Source organism: Chelonia mydas, chromosome 11 (genome assembly GCF_015237465.2).
Source record: "Chelonia mydas isolate rCheMyd1 chromosome 11, rCheMyd1.pri.v2, whole genome shotgun sequence".
NCBI classification, from domain to species: Eukaryota; Metazoa; Chordata; order Testudines; family Cheloniidae; genus Chelonia; species Chelonia mydas.
Genome location: NC_051251.2, coordinates 60,172,957 through 60,199,089, shown reverse-complemented (window position 1 = coordinate 60,199,089; position 26,133 = coordinate 60,172,957). Strand labels below are relative to the sequence as shown.

The 26,133-nt window shown below is 38.4% G+C and overlaps 1 protein-coding gene across 8 annotated transcripts in view; it reads left to right on the top strand.

Annotated features, from left to right (window-relative positions):
• The window catches only part of RAPH1 (Ras association (RalGDS/AF-6) and pleckstrin homology domains 1), a 162,192-nt gene that overhangs the window by 49,758 nt on the left and 86,301 nt on the right, over window positions 1-26,133 (top strand). For 4 of the 8 annotated variants that reach the window (XM_037912272.2, XM_043524886.1, XM_037912273.2 and 1 more), the window contains one exon: window positions 25,516-25,635. In XM_037912272.2, coding sequence (XP_037768200.1) covers window positions 25,516-25,635 — 120 coding nt within the window. Of the gene's footprint in view, window positions 1-17,699; window positions 17,957-25,515; window positions 25,636-26,133 lie in introns of those variants that run through there. The other 4 variants (XM_043524888.1, XM_043524887.1, XM_043524885.1 and 1 more) reach the window with 2 other exon arrangements.

Genomic DNA, 26,133 nt, shown 5'->3' with positions numbered 1-26,133 from the left:
GTCAGCATTAAAGCAGTAGCTAATTGGAACATGCCCTTCCTGTGTACAAGCCCATGTACAGTGAACTCTTCCTGGTGGCCACACTGACAAATTTTCCTAAAATACTTAAGTACCTTTAGGAAAAACAAATAAATATGAACATATACATGTCCAAATCATTGCAATTTATTTATGTAGGGTTTTTTTGCAGACTCAATAATAAAATACAGTTGTGTGTCGGTGCCACTGGCCCTGCTGCCTCCCCCCGTCCTCCACAGATCCCCTCTGTCTCCTGTTGCCTCCACCCACTCCCCTGGTCTCTCCCTCGTGCCCCACCCCCATTGTCCTGAGCTCCTTTCCAGGGCCTCGCACCTCAGACTCACCCCACTCCTTGCTGCTTGACCATGGTGTCCAGTAAGACTGGTCCTGGGCTAAAGCCCAGAGCTGGAGCCCCTGCATGCTGCAAGGAGGGGCCGCTGCTTTGCCCCTTCCCCCATCTCTGCCCAAGAGGCTGTCGTGGCTGCAGGAAAAGCCCCTGGCCACAGTGGCCACATTTGAGAGAAACTGCTTTAGATGAAATATGCTGTTAGTAGTAAAGTGTTGTTAAAACATTGTCAGTTGTAACATTGAAAAGTTACATTAGGATAGAAGTGTTTGGTCTGTTCAGAAACACGCCGAAGCTCATATGAATGTCAGCAGAGTGGCATGAAGGAGAGGAGTGGAAAGTGCATTATTCTCAGGGTAAATGCATATGTTAACCTCCTGGAGTTGATATGAATGATTACAAATGGAAATAAACTAGTGCTTTCCCATGATTCTCTGTGAGCCTTGCAAAATCAGACTAGGTATGATGTAATTCAGCATGAAAAGCAGTCTATGCTAAGACTAGTTCAGGACTGAATAAACAGGGTTGTTGCAAGTCATGATTGAGACATTAGATTGTACGTGAGAGGAGAGGATGCTATTGAATGCCTCACTTAGTCTAGTATAGTTTACCGCTATGAAGAAAAGTGTAGGGCAGAGTGACATGGTTGTGTTCGTGCCATTTTCAAATGCTGTAAGGTGGATGTCTAAAATTAAATGGATGTTGCCTATAGTCCAGTGTAACCAGTACTTCACTTTCAGGAACACTAAACTTATTCATAAATTAAGTAGCAATGCTCAGCTTGACATTTTAAGCCTTTTCAAACAACTATCAAATGCCCTCTTTTGCTAAGGTTGCAGCTGTATTAAGATGTATGTTGTTTAAATTAAAATTAAGTGCTCCCTGCATATGCATCCTGTCTCTGTCCTTCCTGCTAATAATTTAAAAATAGCTCCGTAGCGGTTTGCAGAATTTTAATTTATAGAAATACTGCCACTTACACTGAGTAGCTCTCTTAAACTGTTTTGGAATCAAGTTTTTAATTTCTACGTGAAATGAAATATTTTAATTAATTTTTCTATGTGACATTCTGTTTCTACTCAAGTTTGTTTGGATACAGTACAAATATGTCCAACAAGTCAACATTATTTGATAGAGGAAAAACAGTATCAATGTTTCACTGATACAAGCTCTTACACTGCATAATGAAGATATTGGGAAAGTTGTACTGATTTTTAAAATTAAATAAAAAGCATACCTTGTGAATTACAAACAGACTGCATTTTAAAATGGGTTTAAGATTATACATACTCTCCTAGTTTATTCTCTTTCCCCAGCTCATGCTTAGAGAAGTGGCAAGGCTACTCCTACAGCTGGTGAGAGGAGTGGATTTATGGGAAATTGGGTTTAATGGACACCTGAATTTGTACTCTCTGCTTGGCCAGAATTTTTTTTAAGCAAAATTATATTTGGAGAAAGCCTTCCTTTCATAAAGTCGCTAGCTAAGCAATCACTTTAAGAAGTCTACAGGTTATCTCATAAAAGATCCTCTGTGACATGATGCAGTCTGAGATGCTCTAATTTTATGACAATTAGCCTTACATCCAGTTGGTTTCTCTGGCTGACGTTTTAGTTCAGGAAATTGAACATTAATGAATGATATATCTCTTCCTTTTCAAGAGAGCATTTGTTTGGCAAGCCACTAGATCAGGCATTGAAAGATATTCAAGAGAATAAAGGTTTTACTGTTTGCCTTCTCCTTCAGATGTGATTGTTAGCCCTTTCAGCAGAAATTCCAAGAATTTTTTAATGTAATTTCTCCTCTTGTCTCCTAAAGATAGTCTCCAGAGATGCGGGACCTTTCAAATCTTCTTGGATAAAATCGTGGTCAGTTCATTTAGGCTGACTTCAGTATGGGGCTCTGACAACTTTTGAGAGCATAAGCCAGCTTTTCATTACACTTCTGGGGAAAGTTGGTAGTAAGCAGAAACTTGATTTGTAGAGTTCAGTGTGTGCTGCTTTTTGTTCTTCTGGTCATTCTCTTTGTTTTCATGCTTTCAAAAATAAAATAAAATAAAGGTCTTAAGCCATGATGGATCACCACCTGGATGTCCAAATAGTATTAGTGAGCACCTCCTAAAGAGACTTTTGGATATTCATGTACTTTGTCGTAGAATTAAAGGTCAGAAGGGACCATCACATCGTCTAGTCCGAAGATCTGTATATTACAGGCCACCAGCACCACCCAGGACCTGCATGCTAAACCCGACAACTGACCCAACAGTTGGGAAGTGCTTGGGTAATCTTAGCTCAAAAATTGAGAGATCAATTTGTTGGAAGTAATCAAAATAAGGTCTAAAAACTGCGATACTGGATATGAATGTGAGGAATAACCATTGTTCCTTTTTCTGAAAGCCACCAACCAAGCAGAAAGTTCTTACTTGCTTGTGTTCATTCTACTGAATACTCGCCTAGAGTTTCCCATACATGCTAGCATCTTGTTGCATCCCCCATCACACCTCAGCTCTTTACAAAAGTTATGACTGTGGAAATGGGGGATAGCTATTGTCCCTTGTCTCAAAAATTGATCTAAGGGTTATTCCTATGATGTTACAAGTTTGGCAGTGTTTGAAACTTGGTGGTATTGTAAAGTTATCTAGTTCTCCCAAAAAAATGCTTCGCAAAAGTTCAGTTACCTATAATGGCATTTTTCAAGATCAGCTGAGCAGGGTGGATTTGATTTAAATCAAATTGATTTTTAAATCATGATTTAAATCACTAGTCAGGAAGACTCCATTTTCTACATAAAAGTGCATTCTCGTTTGTTATAACCTTAATACATATGCTTCACAACTCAGATAGATGTAGGTTTCATTTTTAGAAGGTACACACTATACATTTTTAAAGGTTTATTTTGAAAACTTTTCAGATTAGTTTTACAGCTATATCAGAAAATGAATGATTGTTTGGTTATTTCATTTAGCAAAGGTAACTGAAGCAGATATTTATGAAGTAAGTTCACCTCCCAAGACTATCTCCAGTTCAACAGGTTAATCATTAATATTTGGAGGATTTTCTTCCCGTGCTGTATTAGGAGAAGAACATCACCAGACAGACATTTAAATTGTTTTATTTAACTAAAACAACAACGTTCTGTATTCTGGATTTTTTTCTTCAACAGCGAACATATATTATTTTAACAAAACACGCGTATGAATTTTTGAATTTAGTTAAACTTTCAAGTTTTTTAAAATCAGGTTTGTTTTTGTTAAAATTGTTTAACTAAAAAGTTAAATTAAATATTAAAAAAAAATTAAATCGACTGTCAGCCAGGTCAACATGAGAAACTTAAAATATTGGCTTCCGCAGCTAACTCAGTCAGCTTCATCTTCATTTTCCTGTTTGTTCATAATCTGGAAAAGAAAAACAAGCTTTCCTGCTTTTTCAGTCCCAAACGATTTCTCAATTTGGAATGATTTAATCCAAAGGAAGAAAATATTCTTTCTATACCGGCCGTAGAAGCTACTGCTGTTAAAAGTGAGATTATCACTTCAGCAGTCTCTGAATCCAAGTGCTTAAGTGACTTCTACCAGTTCACTGGTGTGACTTTCTTTGAAACATCAGCAAACATATTTCTTGAATGGTTCACCCTTAGCTCTGAAGTTTATTATAGTTGGCATTATGGAGGGATGATTGCTAGATGTCCATGTCATAGCCAACTCCTCTTCTTTAGCAGGTTTCAGAGTAACAGCCGTGTTAGTCTGTATTCGCAAGAAGAAAAGGAGTACTTGTGGCACCTTAGAGGCTAACCAATTTATTTGAGCATAAGCTTTCGTGAGCTACAGGTGCTACTGTATGCATCCGATGAAGTGAGCTGTAGCTCACGAAAGCTTATGCTCAAATAAATTGGTTAGTCTCTAAGGTGCCACAAGTACTCCGTTTCTTCTTCAGCAGTTAAGGTTTGACCCTGGTACCGAGTATTGAGAATATTTGCAAGAAAATGAGCTGGAGATAGTGCTTGTTTCACTTGTTTTTTTTAATGCTTGTAATTTATCTCTGTCATTGCATATTTCTCTTTTTAAGATCTCACTCAGTTCCTTCCAAATTGCAACAGCATCAGCAATAATACAGCTGTTTCCCTGCATTTTGTTCAAGGCTACAGAAATAGGCTTCAGGGTATTCAGCATGTGTTCAACATTTCTCTTAAGCCCAATGTTGAGAACTTTAGCTGTGACAGTGCTATCTATTTTTTCACGATTTTGTTCACAAACTGTCAACAGATTAGGCCAGTTCTTGATATAGTGCTCAAAACAGTCCACTACTGAGTTCCATTGCACGTCTCGTGGGACAGTTAGCTTGGTTCCTCCCACTTTTTTCAAAGCAGCTGCTGCAAAGTGGTTGTCACGGAAGTATTTTGCAATTTCAACAACATTAGCCTTTATTTCTGGAACACTGAAGCCTTTGGCTAGGAGGTGCATCAAATGAGCACTGCAGCTGAATGTTATTAGTTTGGTTCTCTCTTCACTCTCTTCTAAATTTCTTATCTTGGATACATTTGCAGCATTGTCTGTGACCAAGCTGCGTACTAGACATTTGAATTTTTTTCAGTTTGTTATAGCTTTTACTGCTACTTCTTGTAAGTATTCTGTAAGCAGTGGATGTATTGTTTCTTGACTTTAGCAAAGCTTTTGACACGGTCTCCCACAGCATTCTTGTCAGCAAGTTAAGGAAGTATGGGCTGGATGAATGCACTATAAGGTGGGTAGAAAGCTGGCTAGATTGTCGGGCTCAACGGGTAGTGATCAATGGCACCATGTCTAGTTGGCAGCCGGTGTCAAGTGGAGTGCCCCAGGGGTCGGTCCTGGGGCCCGTTTTGTTCAATATCTTCATAAATGATCTGGAGGATGGTGTGGATTGCACTCTCAGCAAATTTGCGGATGATACTAAACTGGGAGGAGTGGTAGATACGCTGGAGGGGAGGGATAGGATACAGAAGGACCTAGACAAATTGGAGGATTGGGCCAAAAGAAATCTGATGAGGTTCAATAAGGATAAGTGCAGGGTCCTGCACTTAGGATGGAAGAATCCAATGCACCGCTACAGACTAGGGACCGAATGGCTAGGCAGCAGTTCTGCGGAAAAGGACCTAGGGGTGACAGTAGACGAGAAGCTGGATATGAGTCAGCAGTGTGCCCTTGTTGCCAAGAAGGCCAATGGCATTTTGGGATGTATAAGTAGGGGCATAGCGAGCAGATCGAGGGACGTGATCGTTCCCCTCTATTCGACACTGGTGAGGCCTCATCTGGAGTACTGTGTCCAGTTTTGGGCCCCACACTACAAGAAGGATGTGGATAAATTGGAAAGAGTCCAGCGAAGGGCAACAAAAATGATTAGGGGTCTAGAGCACATGACTTATGAGGAGAGGCTGAGGGAGCTGGGATTGTTTAGTCTGCAGAAGAGAAGAATGAGGGGGGATTTGATAGCTGCTTTCAACTACCTGAAAGGGGGTTCCAAAGAGGATGGCTCTAGACTGTTCTCAATGGTAGCAGATGACAGAACGAGGAGTAATGGTCTCAAGTTGCAATGGGGGAGGTTTAGATTGGATATTAGGAAAAACTTTTTCACTAAGAGGGTGGTGAAACACTGGAATGCGTTACCTAGGGAGGTGGTAGAATCTCCTTCCTTAGAGGTTTTTAAGGTCAGGCTTGACAAAGCCCTGGCTGGGATGATTTAACTGGGACTTGGTCCTGCTTTGAGCAGGGGGTTGGACTAGATGACCTTCTGGGGTCCCTTCCAACCCTGATATTCTATGATTCTATGATGTCTGTGCATTTCCTGATGTATCAATTGTTTCTCTAAGAAAGACATTCCCTTCTTCTGTTGCCAAACAAGCACATACAACAGGATCACTGTGGACGTTGCTCCACCGATCAAGACTCAGGTTAACAATTTTACCCTGTAGACCTTCTGCACGCTGCTCAATTTCTCTTTCATGCACTTTATCCAGCAATTTTCCTGCAACATCTGCTCTGTTGGGTGGACTGTATCCTGGTCTTAATGACTGAACCATGTTAATGAAGCGGGGGTTCTCAGTCATACGGAAAGGAGAGTTTGTTGCATAAACAAACCGGGCAATTTTTTCATCAGTTACCTCTTTTTATAATCTGCTGGTTCTTATCACAAATTTATCTATGGTTGTTTCAGGATGATGGAGATTTTTTTGTTTTTGCTACAGGTGATAGATATACTGTGACTATGTGACATACATGATGTGACTGAAACACTATCATTGGCAGATAACTCTGAAACTATAGAAAACTATTGTGATCTTGAAGGTGGATAGTCTTCAGAATCCTGTATATTGAGGATGGATTCTCCTAAACAAAATAAGTCAATGCAGTTATTTAATTATTACCATACTGCTCATTTAGTATTACTTATTGCATTCACTGATACTCCGTACTACTTTAAAGGTGAAACTGTAAAAGAAAGATCTGCCTATTTCAGCTATTTATTTTTTTTATCACAACTGCATCTAAAATGACAGTACCATAGAGTATCAACTATATTTTTTGCTCAAACATGAGCATTCAAGAATAGTCCAGAAGGAAGACAGGCAGTCCTTAAGAAAGAAGTATGAAATAAAAAAGTTTACCAATCTGAAGATCCTGCAGGTTCAGACATGTTCCTTTCATCATCTTCAGTGCAGCTTCCTCCTGAGAAGGAACACTTCTCGTGATGTTGTTTCATTCGGGAAACCAGGCCTTGCATTTCTTTGTTGCACTGTTTGCATTTTGTACTCATACCTGTTTTACTCACAGGTAGAGTAACTTCATTAAAATATTCCCAAACTGGGTCTCTTTTACAGCCTGCTGCCATGATAGGTTTTCCCTTCTAGTGAGAGAATGGTATGGTAGATCTCAAATCAATGACGGCTACGCTCAGAAAGACCTCAAGACTTCTGTAATATGCTGCTCAAACAGTTTCACTTTTGTTTCTACTGCCTGTCCCTCCCTTCTCACGTTTATCTCCAGATTTCTTCTCCTTGTCCAGATCTATTCCGTCCCTAACAATCTTCTGTTCATTGAACTTTTTGAAACTTTGCACTTTCAGAGAGAGGTAAGGGATTGACTCTGTGTACACAAATTTGCAGAGGGACAATAGGGTTGAGGTCTGTTGTTTCTCACCTCTATATATTTATTTATTTAAAAACATTTTTGCTGTTAACAAGCATGTTATCTCTGGAGAGACAAATCCACAGTTTGAAAACCACAAAACTAAGTGTGTCTGATGGTATCTTCTAGCCTGAGCACTGAGTCCCGTTGGGTAAATAGATTAACCTAAATCTATACAGAAGCCCCTGGAATCCCATAAAATTGGGTCCCTAATCCATGAACTATTGGAACTCATTTACAAAACTTTTCTTAAACATTACATGAATATATTGTTTCATTTCTTGTCAGCTGTTTGAAATGGGCCATCCTGATTATCATTACAGCAGTTTTTTTTCTCCTGCTGACAATAGCCCACCTTAATTAATTGGTCTCGTTACAGTTGGTATGGCAACACCCATTTTTTCATGTTCTCTGTGTGTATATATATCTTCCTACTGTATTTTTCACTGCTTGCATCCAGTGAAGTGGGTTTTAGTCCACGAAAGTTTATGCCCAAATAAATTTGTTAATCTCTAAGGTGCCACAAGTACTCCTCGGTTTTTTTTGCTGATACAGTCTAACACAGCTACCACTCTGAAACGTGTATTCCATGATCAGATATCTTTGAGCTATAATGTATCTTAATTAAAACTGTCTTTAGATATCCTTTTTGAGGAAAAAACCTTTGGTAAAATGCGATTTAAATTAAAAAAAAACAACAACCATTTTTTAAAATATAGATATATTTTAAATTGTTGATTTTTATCCACCCTGAAACTCAGGTATGCCTTATTTTTCATCACACCCCAGACAAATATGGACAAGTAATTTCTTCTGGTTGCCTATTTCCAATCCTTCCATTATTATGAATGCTCCTTCAGTAACTTATCCAAGATCGGTCTTTGTTCCCATCTGACTCAGTGCATTTTGGGGATACATACCTGTGCTCTAATGCTCGATAAATATTTATAAGCAGTTTAAGCTTTAATTGCCAGTTGTGGTTATTAACATAGAAATTATGTGGAGATTCAGAAGTTTTATACAAATTCTGCCTTGGATATCCAGATATAGTTGATTACTTTCATCCCAGTTTTAGAAAGCGTTAAGGAAATAGGTTGCTTGTTCAAAAGATAATTTACAGGATTTATGTGGCTACAGAAATTAATTTTTCAAAATGATACATATTCAAGTAAACAATGATTTTTTTTTTAAGAACCCTTAGTAAAAATCATGTCTGTTTTTAACAACTAAAGGGAAATGTGTTAACTATTTACACTAAACAGTCTTTTTCTCCTTGTATTTAGCTGTGGCACTAAGTACATTTCCCAGACCTGAAGAAGAGCTCTGAGAAAGCTCAAGAGCTTGTTTCTCTCTCACCAACAAAAGTTGGCCCAATAAAGGATATTACCTCGCCCATCTTGTCTCTCTAATATCCTGGGACCAACAGAGCTACAACACTGCATACTACTAAAGGAAAAGGCATTAAGACAGTTTGTCTTAAAAGGCGTGCATAGACATGTATTTAATTTCAGTGGTAGTGTGAGGAATCCTGTTAGGTGTGTTGGATATCTTGTGTGGCTATACATACTTAACTTTTAACCTTTTAAAACTGCTATTTTACTGCAGCTCCAGCCTGTTTAAAAGAAATTGCAAAACACTCTTAGTAAACCTTAACGCATGAATACTTATTTTTAAAGATAAAATCCTGCTTGTTGCATGGGTCAACAGAGGTAAGAAGTGTAAAGAGAAGATTTCATCCATTGCCACTCCTAATGCAGCAGGAAAGAACGGGCACGTAGCCTGCTAGAAAGGGGGCCTGGCTGTCACACCTGCTGATAACCATACCAAGAAAGTACTATCTACCTACTGAAGGGAGCGATAGGCATCAGTTTGCAGTATGTTGAAATGCATGGTGGTTTTGTTTTTGGTTTTTGGGGTTTCTTTGCTTAAAGATTCTCTAATATGTTCATCCTCCATCTCCCAGCTGCTTTAAGCCATTAAATCCTGTGCAGGCAGTTCTGTTTTTTAGCTCCTGTTAAGAATTTTGTAAGGGACAACATTTAGCAATTATATTTATAGTTCAAAGCTGTGTTGTAACTTTGAACAAAATGTAAAAGTTCACACTGAATGCTCAAGTCCTCAGTAATAAGAAGGAAAGGGGGGGGGGTGTTTGAACTAAAGTCAAGTTTCTAATCTAATACTACTTCCACGCTTCCTTTGGAGCTGGAGTACAATTGGGTTTCATATGGAAGACCAGTTTAACTATGTTAGTTACCAGATGTTGATGGTAAGGGAAGCCTTCCTGGTGAGACACTGGGGGAGAAGAGCAGGAAGCATATAACAGAATTCAGGGATAAGATTTTAAAAACCTTGTCACTTTAAAAACTGTCAACAGCTGAGATCTTTTATGTTTAGACTTTTTTTTTTAACTTAGTATTATAATGGGAGTCACAGGAGCAGCAAACATCATAATTGAGGTCACACAATGTTTTCCGTTCCAAGTCCCTGTTTTCAAATGCTCACAACTTTCTGAAATTTTTCAGGGTGGCTTTTTTTTTTTTTTTTGAGGGTGATCTTTTTAAGTTTAGAACAAAAAGTAATACAGGTTGGTGGTTATAAAGGAGAGTTTAAAACAAAACAAAAATCTTTCCCCATTTAAAAAATAATCACATCTTGTATAAAACATATGAGACTAAAAAGATAAAATGTGACAATATCTTGCCGTTGCTGAAAAGTACCCTTGAGCAGCCTGGTAGAAAATGGTTTTAAGTAGGCCAGGTTAAGAGCCTTTAAAATCAGACTTTCCACAGGGATAGTAAGGCTTATAATGATTATAGCGCTAAGCTTATAAATTGCTCAGCTAAATGAGGTTACACTGTGCATATGTGCAAGATGTGCATTGGCTTAGGCCGGCACTCAACAGGTCATTCCTTCCCTTTTCTATTCTTGTTGTAGTGTCCCATCTTCTTCATCCTGATTTTGTTCCATGCTTATTTGCTTCCCAATAATACTGCCAATATAATTGCAAGCTACTCAGTATAAGTGGGGGTTGCAGGCACTGCAGGAGTTGTAAAAGTCATAAGTCATAAAAGTTGTTATTCATAAGCATCTTTGTGTGACTAGAAGAAGCTTCAACTCCAGATTTTCAAAAGTGTTTAGTGACTTTTTTTGATGCCCAACTTGATTGACTTTCAGAGGGTTGTGTGCTCAGCAGTGCCTTTAAAGTATCAAGCTGGACACCAAGAATCGCTAACTTTGATGTGGACACAGTGACGAAATGAGGACAGACACATGTATTGAATTAAGTGGCAAGATACAGCATTTATTAAACTTTAGCTCAGGGGATCACTACTCACCTATCCCCTATACTCTCTAATATCAGGCATTTAATTGATTCCAGTGTGACAGTTACCATGCTCCTTACCTATAACCCATAATGTGGGATAGGCTCTCCTCAGCTTACCCCTCAGGACTCAGCTCTCTCTGAGTCCTAGCACCCTCCCTCTGCCCCCGAGAAGGACAGAGGGTGTGTCAGGATGGGAACCTCAACCTGCAAGGGCCACAAGATCTGACCTCAGCCTGGGAAGGCCACAAGGTCTCTCCATAACATAAGCCAAAGGCCCATCGCTAAATCCCAGGTCTCTGGGAACTGTTCATTTTATCCTTTTAACTACACTGGAAACCAACCTCAAGTTGCAATGAATTAACTCAACCCAAAGTACTTCAGTTAGGTACTAAGTGTGTTCCTTCTTGACCCACCGTGGCTTGAAAATACTGCCAGGAAGGCGGAAACTCCCATGTCCTCTTCCAGTTGGCACACAGGAGAAAAAATTTCCTTCCTGATTCCCCCAAACAGATGATTGAGTAGACCCATAGCATCTGTCAGGCTGGGTTCCTATTCCCAGTTCAGAGTGGGCATGGTGGAGCTGCTGGAATGGAGCTGAAAGAGGCTACAAAGGGCCCCCACTCCAGGTTAAATCCTGGGAGCTGGAGAATGATGGCCAATCAGCATCCCTCTCCCCCAGCTGGCCAATTGCTGCCAGAGACTCTTGGTGGAGAGGAGCTACCTGGTGTCCCACAGTGAGTGTCGCCTCCATCACTGCTGGCCTCATCAAGTTCCCCCATCCATTGAGGCAGGTGGGGGGGGGGAGGGGCATTTTGACAAACTTGACCACAGATAATTCCGTTTTGAGGCATTTGTTGGAACTAATAAAAAGTTATTAGTATTTATGCAGGCATTTAATCAGGGAGTATCTGTTCGTAGTTGGCTGTCTTCTCCTTTCTAGTTTAATAACAGTTTCTTAGTAAGATATGGCATTTCATTGACTTGAGTGGTAGGTAGAAATATATATTGGTTAAGCCAAATTTACAGAGAGATTTGATATTTTTGTAAGTGTCGAGCAATGAGAATTTTGTAATTTACACTTTGTCAAATGTTTTTTTTTTTAAATAATAAAGTAATGGTGCCATGTTTTAAACATAAGAAGAAAGAAAAGCATTTAAAAGTTGGGGACAGATTGTCCCAGTTAATATGATTTCACAACTTCTTTAAAAACTTAACTATCCCTATTTTTAAGGAGCTGTGGCACACTCTAGTGTCAATCTTGCCTTGCTTCTGGTTACTATTAATGGACATTTGTCTAGCCACACAGTTTGATGAATTTTAAAATCACTGCAACAGTTAAGAAATAAATCTCTGTAATCAGACATGCCTTTTGTAAATATTTTTTTTACCTGGCAAAACAAAGCCTTTTCTTTTTTTAAACTGAGAGCCACCCAAATGGTTGACGTAAGATACAACATAATCCTAGCAAATTTTTTCCAATCACCTTTGTAAATTTCTTTGTCTTGAGGCAAATTCTCCAAATATATTTAAATTACATCCCCAAAAAACTCTTATTTTAAAAGAACTCTTTTCAGGTTGCAAAGTCAAGCACTGAAAAGTTAGGAAACGGCTGAATTAAGTTGTCTGTGCAACCTTAATTTGGCCCCGTTGTATATGTGCATTATTACAGTCTTTCATTGCATGATCACATATGATTTTTTCCACAGAACCCCTCTCTCATTCAGCGCACAATCCTCCTGATTCAATGTCTCTCACAAGTTATTTAAAGCCCACTGTGCAAACCCTGCACTGAGTCAAAAATCATATATATTGCCTCTTGGACATTTTTGTGGTGCTGTGCCCATAGTATCAGAATGCTTCTCAGATATTAATGAATTTATTCACCATACCCCCTATAAGTTTAGATGGTAGTATTCCTGTTTTACTGATCAGAAGCTGAGACAGAGATTTCAATTTTCAGTGACCAAATTGAGATATAAAGGGAATGATTTTTTTCAGAGTATTTTGCATTTTTTATAGCACTTCATGTTTAAAGCAGAGTTCCAGCCATCTTCATTTGCAGTTGAGTCCTCAGCACTTTTGGAAATCTGACCCCAATTGTGCTTATTTGGCATCTGGAAAATAAGGAACACATAGTTAATGGTCATCTTTGAATAGTTGGGTTACGTGATTTGCCCAGCATCATTTAGGAACGCTGTGGGAGGGATAGGGAGAGAATCCTCTTCTCCTGGGTGACATTCTTAACCATAAGATCAGGAAGAGAAAAGGACGAAGTTCTCTGCCTCATTCATTACACACCGTGCAACAAATGGGGGCAGGAGTCCTACAGAAAACCACCTCCTTCACTATACAACCCTGATTTCATTCCCTAATCATTATCCATCCTGTGTACTGAATGAGGCAGTGTCTTCCCCTCCATTCCTCATAATTACAGTTCATACTGTTATGGGATTTGCAAATTGAATTACATGATTTTCTTGCACTCAGTTTGTCAGCCATAATGTTTCATCATTTTAGATACTTTTTAAAAAGGGAAATTCAATGTCAAATGAAATGTTAAATGATCACTAGATGAAATTAATATATAGTGTGTGAATTTTAATATGCTCCGGATTAAACCATGAACCATATGAACGTGTATTGAAACGATTGTATATTGACATAAAGCACGACATTATTACTTAAATGTGACCCGCAAAAGATTTTTTAAAAGTTGGTCTTTTTTACTGCTTTGTTGTATTAAAAAAGCTTGAGAAGATGTGTGTTGTGTGCAGATGGGAAGGTTTTTTCTGTTAACGTAGAAAACTCAAAAATGTAAACTCTGATATTCCCTAGCTTTTATTGGAGAATTAAAGAAAGTACAAGAGATGTTTATGATGACATCTTAACAACATATCTGAAGTGGTGATGATGTTAAATCTTCAGTGACTAATTAACATTTTGAATATAGGAATCTATAAAACAAACCAGGATTTTAACTATTCAGATGGAAAAAATCTTATCCTCTTACTAGTTCATTTAATTCCTCCTTTGTACCACCATTTCAATAGTTCTTCCAGTCATAGGTGCCTAAGCTAGATAATACAGTATTTGACTTTATAATGTAAGAAATAGCTGGAAAAAGATTTCATAATTTGATATTAAAATATAATCAGGTATTCTTTGTACATCCTAAAGAAATGAAAAATAGCATATGCCCAATGTTTGTCTTCCTTTTGCAAGACATCTTTAAATGTAGCCTTAATGAACTATAGTTTTCTAATCTAGGTTAATGCTAAAAGTGGTTTTAAAATGGTGTACTATTGTTACAGGTTACCTTTAATCCTTTATTAATCTGTTTTTTAAAACTTGGCAATGGACATTATCTTTGTGGACTTGATGAATGTAGCATTTTAACTATTAAAATGATATATTTTAATTATTCCATAAAAAAACGTAAGGAGAAAAATAATTGACAATTTGTCAACAGCCTTTTGGTTTTCACACTTGGATAACTGAAACAGCCAACGGATTTTTATCAAACTTTTCTTAAATTTTCACCTGGTGAGGTGAGAACAAGCCTGGAAAATTATAATCTGAGGCATAACTTTTGTAAAATTGTGTCTAAAAGTAGTGGATTTGCAGGAAACTATTACGGGGAATAATATAAAAAGGATAATTCTTGTTTATATGGTGGCTTGAATTTGAATTTTGTGACTGACAAACATTTTGTACCATATATGTTATCTAGCTAAATTTGTGGCTAAGTAATATGGAAACACCAGGCCACATTTATGGATTTCTGTGTTTGCTGCATCTAAAATTAAGTAACAGAACTAAAAAGTATTAGTTTATCTGAACTATGCTTCTAACACTGTTTCGGATAATATATTGAAAGGGGTACTGTTTTCTAGTATGCTTTAAATTAAGTAGAAATCTGGTGAAAAGATTCATTTGGAAAAGATTCCTAAGGCTGTTGTCTAGCTACCCTTCTTTCAGTCTTGTCAAGAAAAATTAATGTTTTTTTTTTTTAAATTTTTTGATGTAAATTTCCAGGTTTCTGCTCATAAATATTCAAGCAGAGTTGTTATCCCTCCAGCTTTTAAAGATAGAACCGGTGAATATATTGTAATTCTTGAAGCCAGTAACATCAAATGATAAGAAAAAAAAATGTAGTGTGGAAAAGTTAGATGGGTTATGAATGTCATCAGAGTCCTGTGTTGGAATTTATTTGGACCCTGTGATGTTGGCGCTCAATATTTAAGAAGAATAAAGTACATATTAAAATGTACTGAAATTAATTTTGATCAGTTGCTAGAACTTTGAATTACTTTTGTTCAGGCCCTGGATTGCTTTCCATAGAGCAAATTTAATGTTGGCTCAGCTTTCATCTGCTGTCTGATTTATTAGCCACAATTTTACAGCCTGAAGTCATTCAGAAACCTAGTCCACTCTTGGGAATTCAAAGTGAGAATTCAGATGCAGCTTTTGGATAAACTACTGCATAGTCTAGTTTCTCAATGATGTACTGATATTGTGAATAGAGATAAATTTAAGTTTCCTTGGAGATTGATCAAGGTTTTTGGATACTAATTGCCTGAAAAGATTCCATTTTATTTGTCTGTATATATTGATATTAAATGTGGAGGGGGGAGGGAACCCAGGACAAACCAAGCAAAAACCTGTTACATGCACAACTTTAACACTGCGTTGTGTATTAATCAGGGAACGAGAAAGTTAGAGCTGAACTGCTACCTTAATTGTGCCTTCTGTGTGTGTAGTATATATTGAAGCAATGGTTAATGATGTGATTGTATACAAGAGAAAATCCACTTGTCTCCACAACCTTAGATACACTGGCATATCTAAAAAGGTATGAGCACAAATTCAAAGACGATGGGTAAGCAACCCAATGGAGTTAGGCACTCAATTCCTTTAGGCTCCCTTGAAAATGTCAGCCAGAATATGTATGCTCAAAGGGCTGGATTTAAATAAGAGGTTGCTTAGTCAAATTTATGACTTTTGAGTACTTTATGCAACATGAATGTTACTTTACCTTAGTATCTTTCTTAATTCTTTGATTTTTTTTAAATGTCTTTTTAATAGAGAGAAGTCTGCAGTAACAGGCATTTAACCAGAAAAGGCCAAGTAGCACCAATCAGTTTTTTGGGTTTTTTTAATGTAGATTTAACAGATGATAGCTGGCCAAAGGGTGGCTTGTCTGTCAGTACTTAGTTGATAATACTATCTCTCTTGTTTGTAGGCACTGAGGTATAACCATTTTTATAGTGCTTATTACAATAGCATGTGGATTGTTTAAAAAAAAAAAAAAACCCAAAACATTCCACTTGTGGCTAATCATGGGCCTTCTGCCTTTTGAACATATTTCAGGGTTGTTTTCAATTCTGTCACCAGTGGTAACTGTATGATGGAAGACTTCCTAAATAAGTATAGTGTAGATCAGTAAGGAAGTAAGCAATTTTTCAGTAATAGTGTGCTGTGACACTTTTGTATTTTTGTGTCTGATTTTGTAAGCAAGTAGTTTTTAAGAGAGGGGAAACTTGGGGGTACGCAAGACAGAGCAGATTCCTGAAAGGGGTACTGCAGTCTGGAAAGGTTGAGAACCACCGGGGTAGACAAGTCCTTAGAGTCTGATTCTGAAAATACTTTTTACTGTTCATGGTGCCTACTACAATATCCTGTTGGCTTCAGTTGGAGTAGATCATGGTTGTAATCACCTTATCTGATAGCATGAGTTTGTACCACTGTGCCATTAGTCTTAATTGTATGTCATGGCAAGGAATTTTTAATTCCTTTTGGCTCAAACTTACCTCAGCCCCAAAGATCAGCTGTTATCTTATTGTGACTGTAACCTATTTAAGAAAATTCCGAATCATGAAATGGAGGTTGCTTTTGACGCAAAACTTTAAGTTGTTAACCTTAATTCATTTGAAGTTTCATTTTCTATGGTCTTTTCTGTTTTCTCACACATTTTAAAACCTTTTGAGTCTCATATTGATAGCCTTGATAGGTTAAAACCTATGATGCATTGCTTAAAAACAAACATGACAGCATTAAATACTTTTCCTGAATGGTGGATGAGTTTTTACTAATTTAAGAGTATTTAGTTGTGTAACTGAAAATTTAAATGATTGCAAAATGCTGCTGCTGCTGAGGAGGAGCTAATTACTTTTCCATAAAGTAATAAAATAGAATAACAAACTCCTATTTTTATATGCATTGAAAACTGAACAAACTCAACTGTTCGAAGTTAGTCTGAAAACAAATTTCGTAGCCAGTTTATTTAGGGAAGAAGGTGGATCTTTTTCCAACACAATCCTACAACATAGTAGTCTTTCTAGTGTAGTGGGGTCTGTAAATACAAGCAAATATAAAAAGCTGCATATCAAATATTTACTGATTCTGGTCAGTCTCAGTATATCATTCCTGTTTTAAATCTTGTTTTCTGTAGAATTTTGCTTTTATTTTTCTTTCATATAGAAAACCTATAACATTAGTGAGAAGAGAAACTGATATTCCCAATCCTCACGCCATTTCATCAACACAATAGTTTTGCTAGTTTAGAGGAATCCTATCCAATATGTGTTCTAGAAAACCTAGAAATGAGAATTGAATTTGAAAAAACTAAAAAATGTGATGTGAGCTATTGTTTTGAATTTTGATGAACCCTAGTAACTTACCTTCCCAAAAAAGCTAAAACTTGACATTATAATATATTTTAGGAAAAGAAGAAATATTCCCTTGCCATGAAACTGGTTCTTAAGGAGAATCTAGAAAAATGGAATATCACGCTTCTAAAGACACTATTATGATAAATTGTCAGCTCTGTTCTAATCTAAAAGTGGAAAGGAACTAAAATAATCAACTGTTATGAAAAGTTAGATTTCAAGGGTCAAAATTTGTAAAAGTGTCTAGTGATTTTTGTTGCTTCAATGTTTGGGTACAAAGCCTGAGACATCTTAAAGAATCCTGATTTTTTTTTTTTTTAGAGGGCAGCTGCTCAACAATTTTGGAGAGTCGGGACCCTTTAACATGCGTCATGACTCCCACAAATGGAGATACCCAGAATCACTAATCATTTCTGGCCAAAATTTTTCTGGTTCCCAGAAGCAGGTAAATTCTGACTTGCTGTACACAATATGGCAAGTTGAGTCCAGGACCTTGATCCTGCATTGTACTCTATATGAGTAGACTTGAGCCATGTCTACACTAGCACTCATGTCAGCAAAACCTGTCACTCAGGAGTGTCCGTTATCAGCAATGGGATTTGTGCTAAGAAAATTCACCTTCCAGGGCCAGTTAGTGAGTGAGTTTAAATCTAAATGAGACAAGAGACATTTGATCATCTTACTGTGCTTTTTGAGAACAGACACTGACTTATAGGAAATACAGCTGATGTTAGGATAGCTTGGGTGGGGCTGCAAGGAGCTGGCAGACAGCACAGAATTTTAGTACCAGGCTTCCTGATGTAAAACAGTGCTGTGCTTGTAAAAGCTTTCCTTGGGCTGCTAAATGTTATCTACTGAGTAAATAGAATTAGGGCAAAGTGTCTGATCCCAGGTTAAAATAATTAGAGGAGCAGTTTGCAGCCTGGGGGATACTATTTCTTTTCTTTTTCTTTTCTTTTCTTATGAAGATCAGGTCTTCATAAACATGCAGCAATAATTACTAGATACTCACTTCTACTGGAAGAATAACTATGAAGAATGCTGTTGAATAAATTAGTTGCAAAATACAGTTTGTTACAGTATAGTGTAGTGGGTGGCAAAAGAAGTTTAAGGGAGGAAGAGGCTAGCCATGTAAAACCTCTGCAAATGTTAAATACTGCCTGCATTATTTCATAATTTCCATGTATTTGATCACCCTACTTCAGTCAGATTTCCCAAGGTGTGTTGTTTTATTTTTTGTTCTTGGGTTTTTTTTGTGTGTAGAGTTGTTACATACCCATATAAAAGGCACCAAATACCTTAGCCTCCAAATTTAATCTTATTTTATTTGTGTTTTTTAAGGTATTTACCAAACTTAATAGGAATAGAAACGTGTTAATGCTGAAATATAATAGCATTGTTAAAGATACACTCTCAATTTAAGTAACAGTTTTGTCCTATTTGTTAACCTACTTTTATTCCAATTAAACACCTAAGATTATTAAAACAAACTGGAGAAAAAAGTTCTTGTTTAAATGTTTTTGTTGGTGAAAGAGAGAAACGTTCAAGCTTGCACGGAGCTCTTCTTCAAAAGCTTTGTCCCTTTCACCAACACAGCTACAGAAGCACTGCAAATATGTTCCCCAGGTAGCTTGTGTTTGATTAATCGTAGATGTAGTAGCCCTACATCTTATTAGTTGTCTATCTTCAGTATTTGTAACATTTCAATCCATGACTTTGTTTCTCTAAAAGTTAGCGTTTTAGAATTTTGTAACAAAATTAAAATTTATGCTATTTTGAACTAAACAGTAACCAGTACTTTTTAGTTAATTTATGTTGCAAATTTCAACATATTTCAAGATTTGGTCAAATCAAACCATACAGCACATCCTTAATAATAATAATAACAACAATAACAATAATAGTAATAATTATTATCTGTTTCTTTTTTTCACTTCTTTGGGAGAGAATCCTTTTTTCCCCAGTTTTATGCCTCTCTCTCCTCCCCACCAAACTCCTCAGAGTGTTTTTTGGGCTTCTTCAGGCCTGATTTGTTCCTCTCCATTGTATGCTCTATTCTTAGTTCATCACCTGTGCTGCTTGTCTTTTCCTCCTGAAAATTTTAACACTCTTTTTAATTTTGCATTTTGGAATGAATGCAGGATTTACTAGTGGAGGTCTTGGGTGTTTTGGGGAAAGGAGAGCCACAGAAAATTAGTAAATAGTTTTGGATGCTAAAGCTACTTACTAAATTATTTATGAACCACTAAATCAGATGTTAGATAAACAGGTTTCTATTGCATTTCAGAGCTTTGGCCTTTTTTGAATAGACTTATTGTTCTTTTCACAGTTGTCAGATCAAATATATAGCTGCAGTGGTTTAATGTAAAACAGTCTATCTATAGATGGATGCTTCTTGTAAAAGTTAGAATTATATGTTTGTCTCACAAGACCAGTTGAACCATGCTAGTATATTGAGGTGAGTGAGATGCCCAGAGGTGGAATGTTTATGGATGAATAGTTAACCTTTGGTATATGGAAGGTTAAACCTTCCTTCCTGTTAGATGGTCACCATAATGCCATTGATTCTTGCATAAAAGAGATTGGGAATGAAATCTTACAGCTGTAACTGTCTCTTTCAGGGAGAGATTTTCTTTTGTTTCTTCGTGCAGTGAGCATATAGTGAATTATAACATTGCTGAAGTAATCTGGAGAGCATCCAATATTTAAACTCTGACAGGATGTATTGCTGGCATTCTCTGTGGCTCATTTAAGCAGCATTTCTGTTTACAGATGTGTAGAGTCAGCTATTTGTGATGCAGTGAGACTGCATTTCCGGTGGATTGAGTGATGTTGCATATCTGTGGTCAGCTGAATTCCTTGGACTAGAGAGTTGAATTCTTTTAGTGCAAAGTCTGTTGCTGGCAATGAACACATGTTCAAGGGTTAGCATGAAAGAATGTAATGTGGCATGTTAGACGTCACTATGGACTTCATGTTAGCTCTCTAGCTTTTTGGGTGCTTTGTAGTGATCTTGTAAATGGCAGGGACAATGTAACTTTAGAAGAATGGGTTCTTAAATATATTAATAAAAAAAACCCTTGCTTTTGTCTCCTCTCATCATAAGGATGAAAACTATAGTGGTCCTACCCGCGTTCTTGGGTTGTGTAACTATACTTTCTAAGTGGTAGGTGCTGGTATCATTCAAATGGTCGGACACAACAGTGTTATGTTGACTCACTTTTAATTTCAAACCCAGTTATAGAAATCCTTTTCAATATTTTGTTTTTTGTGATGTAATGAGTAGAGACAGAGAACACTTTCGATACATGTTCAGTGATTGTCACCACCTGTGTGTATTATGGGGAGCTGGTAGTGAATCCTTATTTAGGTTGCCTACCAGTTTCCTTTCTAAGAGATTCTTGTGACTTTTTTTTTTTTTAAAACAACATGTAACACCTCTACTCTTAGTAGCAGACCTTTAATCATAGGTGCCAACTCCATGGGTGCTCCAGGGCTGAAGCACCCACGGAAAATCCACTGACAGACTTGCGGATTAATACCTTCTCCTCCCCTCCAGCGCCTCCCACCCTCCTGAGGCCCTGCTGATCAGCTCTGCCCTCCCACCCCCAGTACCTCCCACCTGCCGCGGATCAACGGTTCAGTGGTATGCAGGAGGCACTGGGGGGAGGGGCAGGAAGGGGCGGAGTGGGAAGAGGTGGAGGCTTGGGGAAAGGGGTGGAATGGGGATGGGGCCTGGAGCGGAGCAAGGGCTGGAAGGGGTGGGGGTGGGGCTTGGAGGAAGGGGTGGAGTGGAGGAAGGGCCTGGGGTGGAGTGGGGGCAGGGCCTGGGGCGGAGCGAGGGTTGAGCATCCCCCCCAGGACCTGAGTAATTTGGCGCCTTTGCTACTTGGCGTGAAGAGATCCTTATGACTGAAGAAGTGTCCTTCTTTTCTTTTGTCCCATGAAACTAAATTCAGGTTCAGCAGAATTATAAACTGTTAAAAATCATGATTTCCCTTCACTCACTTGCATTTCCCTGGAAAAATTTTCCTGCATGCCAAAATAAGTAAACATAAACATTCTGAAGAGCTGGGCCACTGCCAGGAGGTTCAGAAACTATACGTTCTCTCACCTGCTCAGGTAGAAGGGAGACTATCATTGCCTATTGAAACTTTGTGCTTGTAAACTGCTTCCATGGCTAAGCAGCTGATGAAGGCCAAAATTATTCAAATCTGGGTACCTAAAGTTAGGTTTCTAAATCCATATTTAGAATCTTTGATAAGTGGCCTGATTTTCAAATATGATGAGCTCCCACTGATGTAGTAGCAGATGGAGTTGCTCTGTGCCTCTAAATAGAAGTGGTCTATCTTTTTCAGTTGCCTAAATATGGAATTAGGAGCCTAACTTCCAGGACCCACACTTAAAAATTATTGCTTTGACCTGCTTCCTTTTCATTTTTAAAAAAAAGTGTTTATGAATTACCAGTTAACATTAAGAAATGGATTGCAGTAACTGTTGTGGCTAAAAGGATTATTTTGAGAAATGGAAATCTGCAATTTCTCCCTCGTAGACAGACTGACTGAGCTCTCTGCTACTGCACTAATGGGAAAAAAAATTACTCTGTCTAATAGAAGTGTTTGGGAAAAAATACAAGGATGTCTGGTCACACATGAAACTATTTCATACCTTTGCAGTTCAGTGTGTATTGGTCCCCAATACTTATAGACTATGTTCTCACTTATTTAGCTATTTAATTACTTTAATAATTAATGCACTGCATCATCTTTATGGGGGTTTTTCAGGATTTTGAAAATAATGAATGTTAGTTTATTATTTGTATGCTATTTCCACTTTGTGTATGTATATATGTTTTGTTATATACTTATATAAAATAAGTTCTTATTTTTCTGTTTGCTGTTGGATAGTATGTTTTTGCTTATTTGAAGGCTTTGGAAGCACATCTGTTTGCAAATGCTGCATGCCATTTCTTGTGGGTAATACATGGCTGCCTTTGTGGTATGAAAAAACATGGTCTAAGGCAGGGGTCTACGACCTTCGGCACGCGGCCCATTGGAGTAATCCACTAGCGGGCCGTGAGACATTTTGTTTATGTTGACCATCCTCAGGTGCAGCTCCCAGTGGCCGCAGTTTGCTGCTCCCAGCCAATGGCAGCTGCAGGAAGCGGTGGCCAGCACATTCCTGCAACCCGCAGCTTTCAGCAGCTCCCATTGGCCAAGAAGGCGAACCGCGGCCACTGGGAGCTACGGGGGGCGGTGTGTGCCTGTGGATGGTCAACGTAAACAAAATGTCTCATGGCCCACCAGCGGATTACCCTGCTGGGCCAAGTGCCAAAGGTTGCCGACCCCTGGTGTAAGGTCTTCGAACACCAAGTTGTAAAATAATTTCACAAAAAGAAAAGGAGTACTAGTGGCACCTTAGAGACTAACCAGTTTATTTGAGCATAAGCTTTCGTGAGCTACAGCTCAAAGCTTATGCTCAAATAGATTAGTTAGTCTCTAAGGTGCCACTAGTACTCCTTTTCTTTTTGCGAATACAGACTAACACGGCTGCTACTCTGAAAATAATTTCAGTAATTTTAAGCCAGATCTTTGCACTTGCTGAAAATGTCAGCAACTTCTCCAAAATAAGGAGATGTAAGCTGTCTTTAACCTTAAAAACAAAATAAAAAAACCCTGGGATATAGCCTTGGAGTAAGAGGAGGAGGAAATCGATAATAAGCCAATATTGCTCCCATTGAAATTAACAGCTAAACTCCTGTTGACTTCAGTGGGAGCAGGCTTAGCCTTAAGTCAGCGTCCCCCAACTTGAACAGTATTTCAGCCAAATACTGTAGTACTAATTATGTTAAATTTTCTTTTTTCCTTTTTTGGAATCTGTATAACAGCAGAGAGAAATGCAACTATGCTGGACTCTGTTATCATGATGGTGTGTTTTACAGCAAAGACGCAAGTCAGTGCATTCTATTTCAAAAACTGAGGCCAAAACGTGGCCTAAACTGGCTTAGGACAAAATTTACTCATTCCGTAAATCCCTTATACCTAGGTGTTACTCTCAACCGCACACTCTCCTTTGGATCCCACATTGCGAAAACTAAACCCCAAGTTAGCATATGACACAACATTCTTGGCAAGCTTGTTACATCAAAGTAGGGTGCAGACCCCTCCAGTCTGCAATCATCACCGCTGGCACTTTGCTACTCCATTCCTGAATAGACCTGTGCAGTGTGGGCAGAATCACTTTCATGGAAGAAGCTAGAACCTGTATTTACCACTGCCTGCCTCTAGATTACAGGATGTCTTAAGCTTACTCACGTCAACAGCCTCTACATCCTCACAGGTATTGTTCCTCCTGATATATGCATGGAAGTTGCTAGTACAGTAGCACACACAAAGCATTGCACAGATTCAGGACATCGCTATATGATATAACATCAATACTGAATCAACTGAAATCACACCAAAGTTTTCTTGCCTCCATTAAACCGCTGACATTGTCACCCAAATAAACAATGGTTCAGTTACGGAAAACAAGAGTAGAGAACGGCCTGTGCACCCGACTCCTACCAGTCAAGCACCTACCACCTGATGCAGATCAACCCTGGACTTTATGGCACTGCCATAATCGATTCCACACTCAAGTTGGCCAGTCTGGAGATACAGTGATCAAGTGGGTCTAACATGGCTGCTACTCTGAAACCTGTCAAAATATGAAGTATCTCCTGCCTTGCCACCTGCATGAGCATGAATGATCTTCACGTGACTTGCTGGAGTGCAGTGATCAGGCAGTCATGTGCATGGATATGGCAGGAAGCAGTGTAAGGACATGGCAAAAAAGAGATGTGATTTTTACATACAAAAAGTCACTATAAATAACAGAAGAGAACCTACTTGGGAAAAGCTCCCCTCCTCTTCAAAAGGGATTGTTTTCAAACCTCCATTCATGACCAAGAGTAGCAGAGACCGCTGTGAACGGAGCACTCTGGAAGTTCATATCTTCACTTTTATCAGGAGGCAAGACCAGATCCTGGAATTTCTTCATGCTACTTCATCCTTTGCTCATTTTCAGCAGAGAAGAATAGAGCTGATGATTTCATATCCTGCTTCCGTCTTTGCCTTTGTCCATTCTGCCTCTGATACACTTTGTGCTTCCATGCTTTCTTGATTTGCATCTTTCCTAAATACTCATTTGCTTTGCAGTGCCCAAAAGAAGCCAGTTAAGAATAATAATAAAAAAAAATTAACCCCCAAGTTATTCCTGCCTTCTGGGTTTCTCAGTGAGTTCTGTGTTCTCTTTATTTGTTTTTTACATGGTAAACTGTTTGAGGAGGGAACTTTCATTACTATTGTATGCCAGGTGCTCAGCTAGCATAAACTGGCATAGCTGCTAATCTGGCTGTGTCTGTTACAAATCCAAGCACCTCAGTGGTTAACAAATAAATAGTAACGGTTCCTTTGAAATGCAGGGTTGATTACAGTTGTAACATTTTGAACCAGAATATGGTAGCAAGAAATGTCAGTCTTAAGAGGAGGAAAAGGCAACTAAAATACACTGGAGTGAGACGGAACATTTACTCCAGTTCATTTTACATGGGGTTCCAATCTAAGCATGTTTACTGAGCGGATTCTGTTGTATACTAATATGTCTTTGTTTCAGCCTTGTGAGAGTAAAAACAGAAACTACATTTACTTAATATAGAAAATTTATCAGACTTAATACTATCACACACAAAAAAAGTTTACCTGTTGCATAGGTTTCAGTAGCTTCTCAGAAATATCTGAGATTCAAATGTCTACTTAATAGTACAATTTTTCCATGATTTTGTTCAGTGATGGCATTTCCCAGTGTAGTGATGTCATTTGTAGATAGACATTTAGTAAGATTCTTAAACTACAGTCCTGCAGAATATTCGCAAATAGTTTATTGTAATCCTCCAAAGAGACCTTGTTCCCGCTTTTTAAATGCGGAGTGTAAATTGACTGGTATATTTCTTTTGTGTTTCAGATGGAGCAATTATCAGATGAAGAACTAGATCATGGTGCAGAAGAAGATAGTGATAAGGAAGACCAAGATCTGGACAAGATGTTTGGACAATGGCTTGGGGAGCTGGACAAACTCACACAGGTCAGGGACGTACAAGGGTCAAATATTTCATCAAGTAATTGGCACCAATGTTACACATTAATTTTTAATGTCTCAGTATGTTCTTAGAGTATGTGTCAATGTGATTCCCACTATAGGGAGCACATGCACCTCATGTGCATGAGATTGGAGTCTTTTTTTGAAAAGCGGTGTCTGTTGAGGCTGCACATGTGCTCTGAGTCTCTTTATGCTCCTGTGCGAGGGCATAAAGGGCAGAGTGGCTGCAACCCCCCCCTTAGTTCTCTTACCATCTGCTGCAGCAAGACAGCACCTAGTGAGTGTCCAACCCTTTATTCTACTTACAGACTTTGAAACTGGTTGTTCAACCAGCTGTGTGGAGAAATCTTCATACTGGCGTTCCAAACAGAAGAAGCAACCCATTCACTCAAGGGCCACGCTGTGGCTCCTGGGAATCTACACACTGGCCTCCTCTAGGAAACCACAAAAATACCAACAGAGGCAGAGGACACTGACCTATTC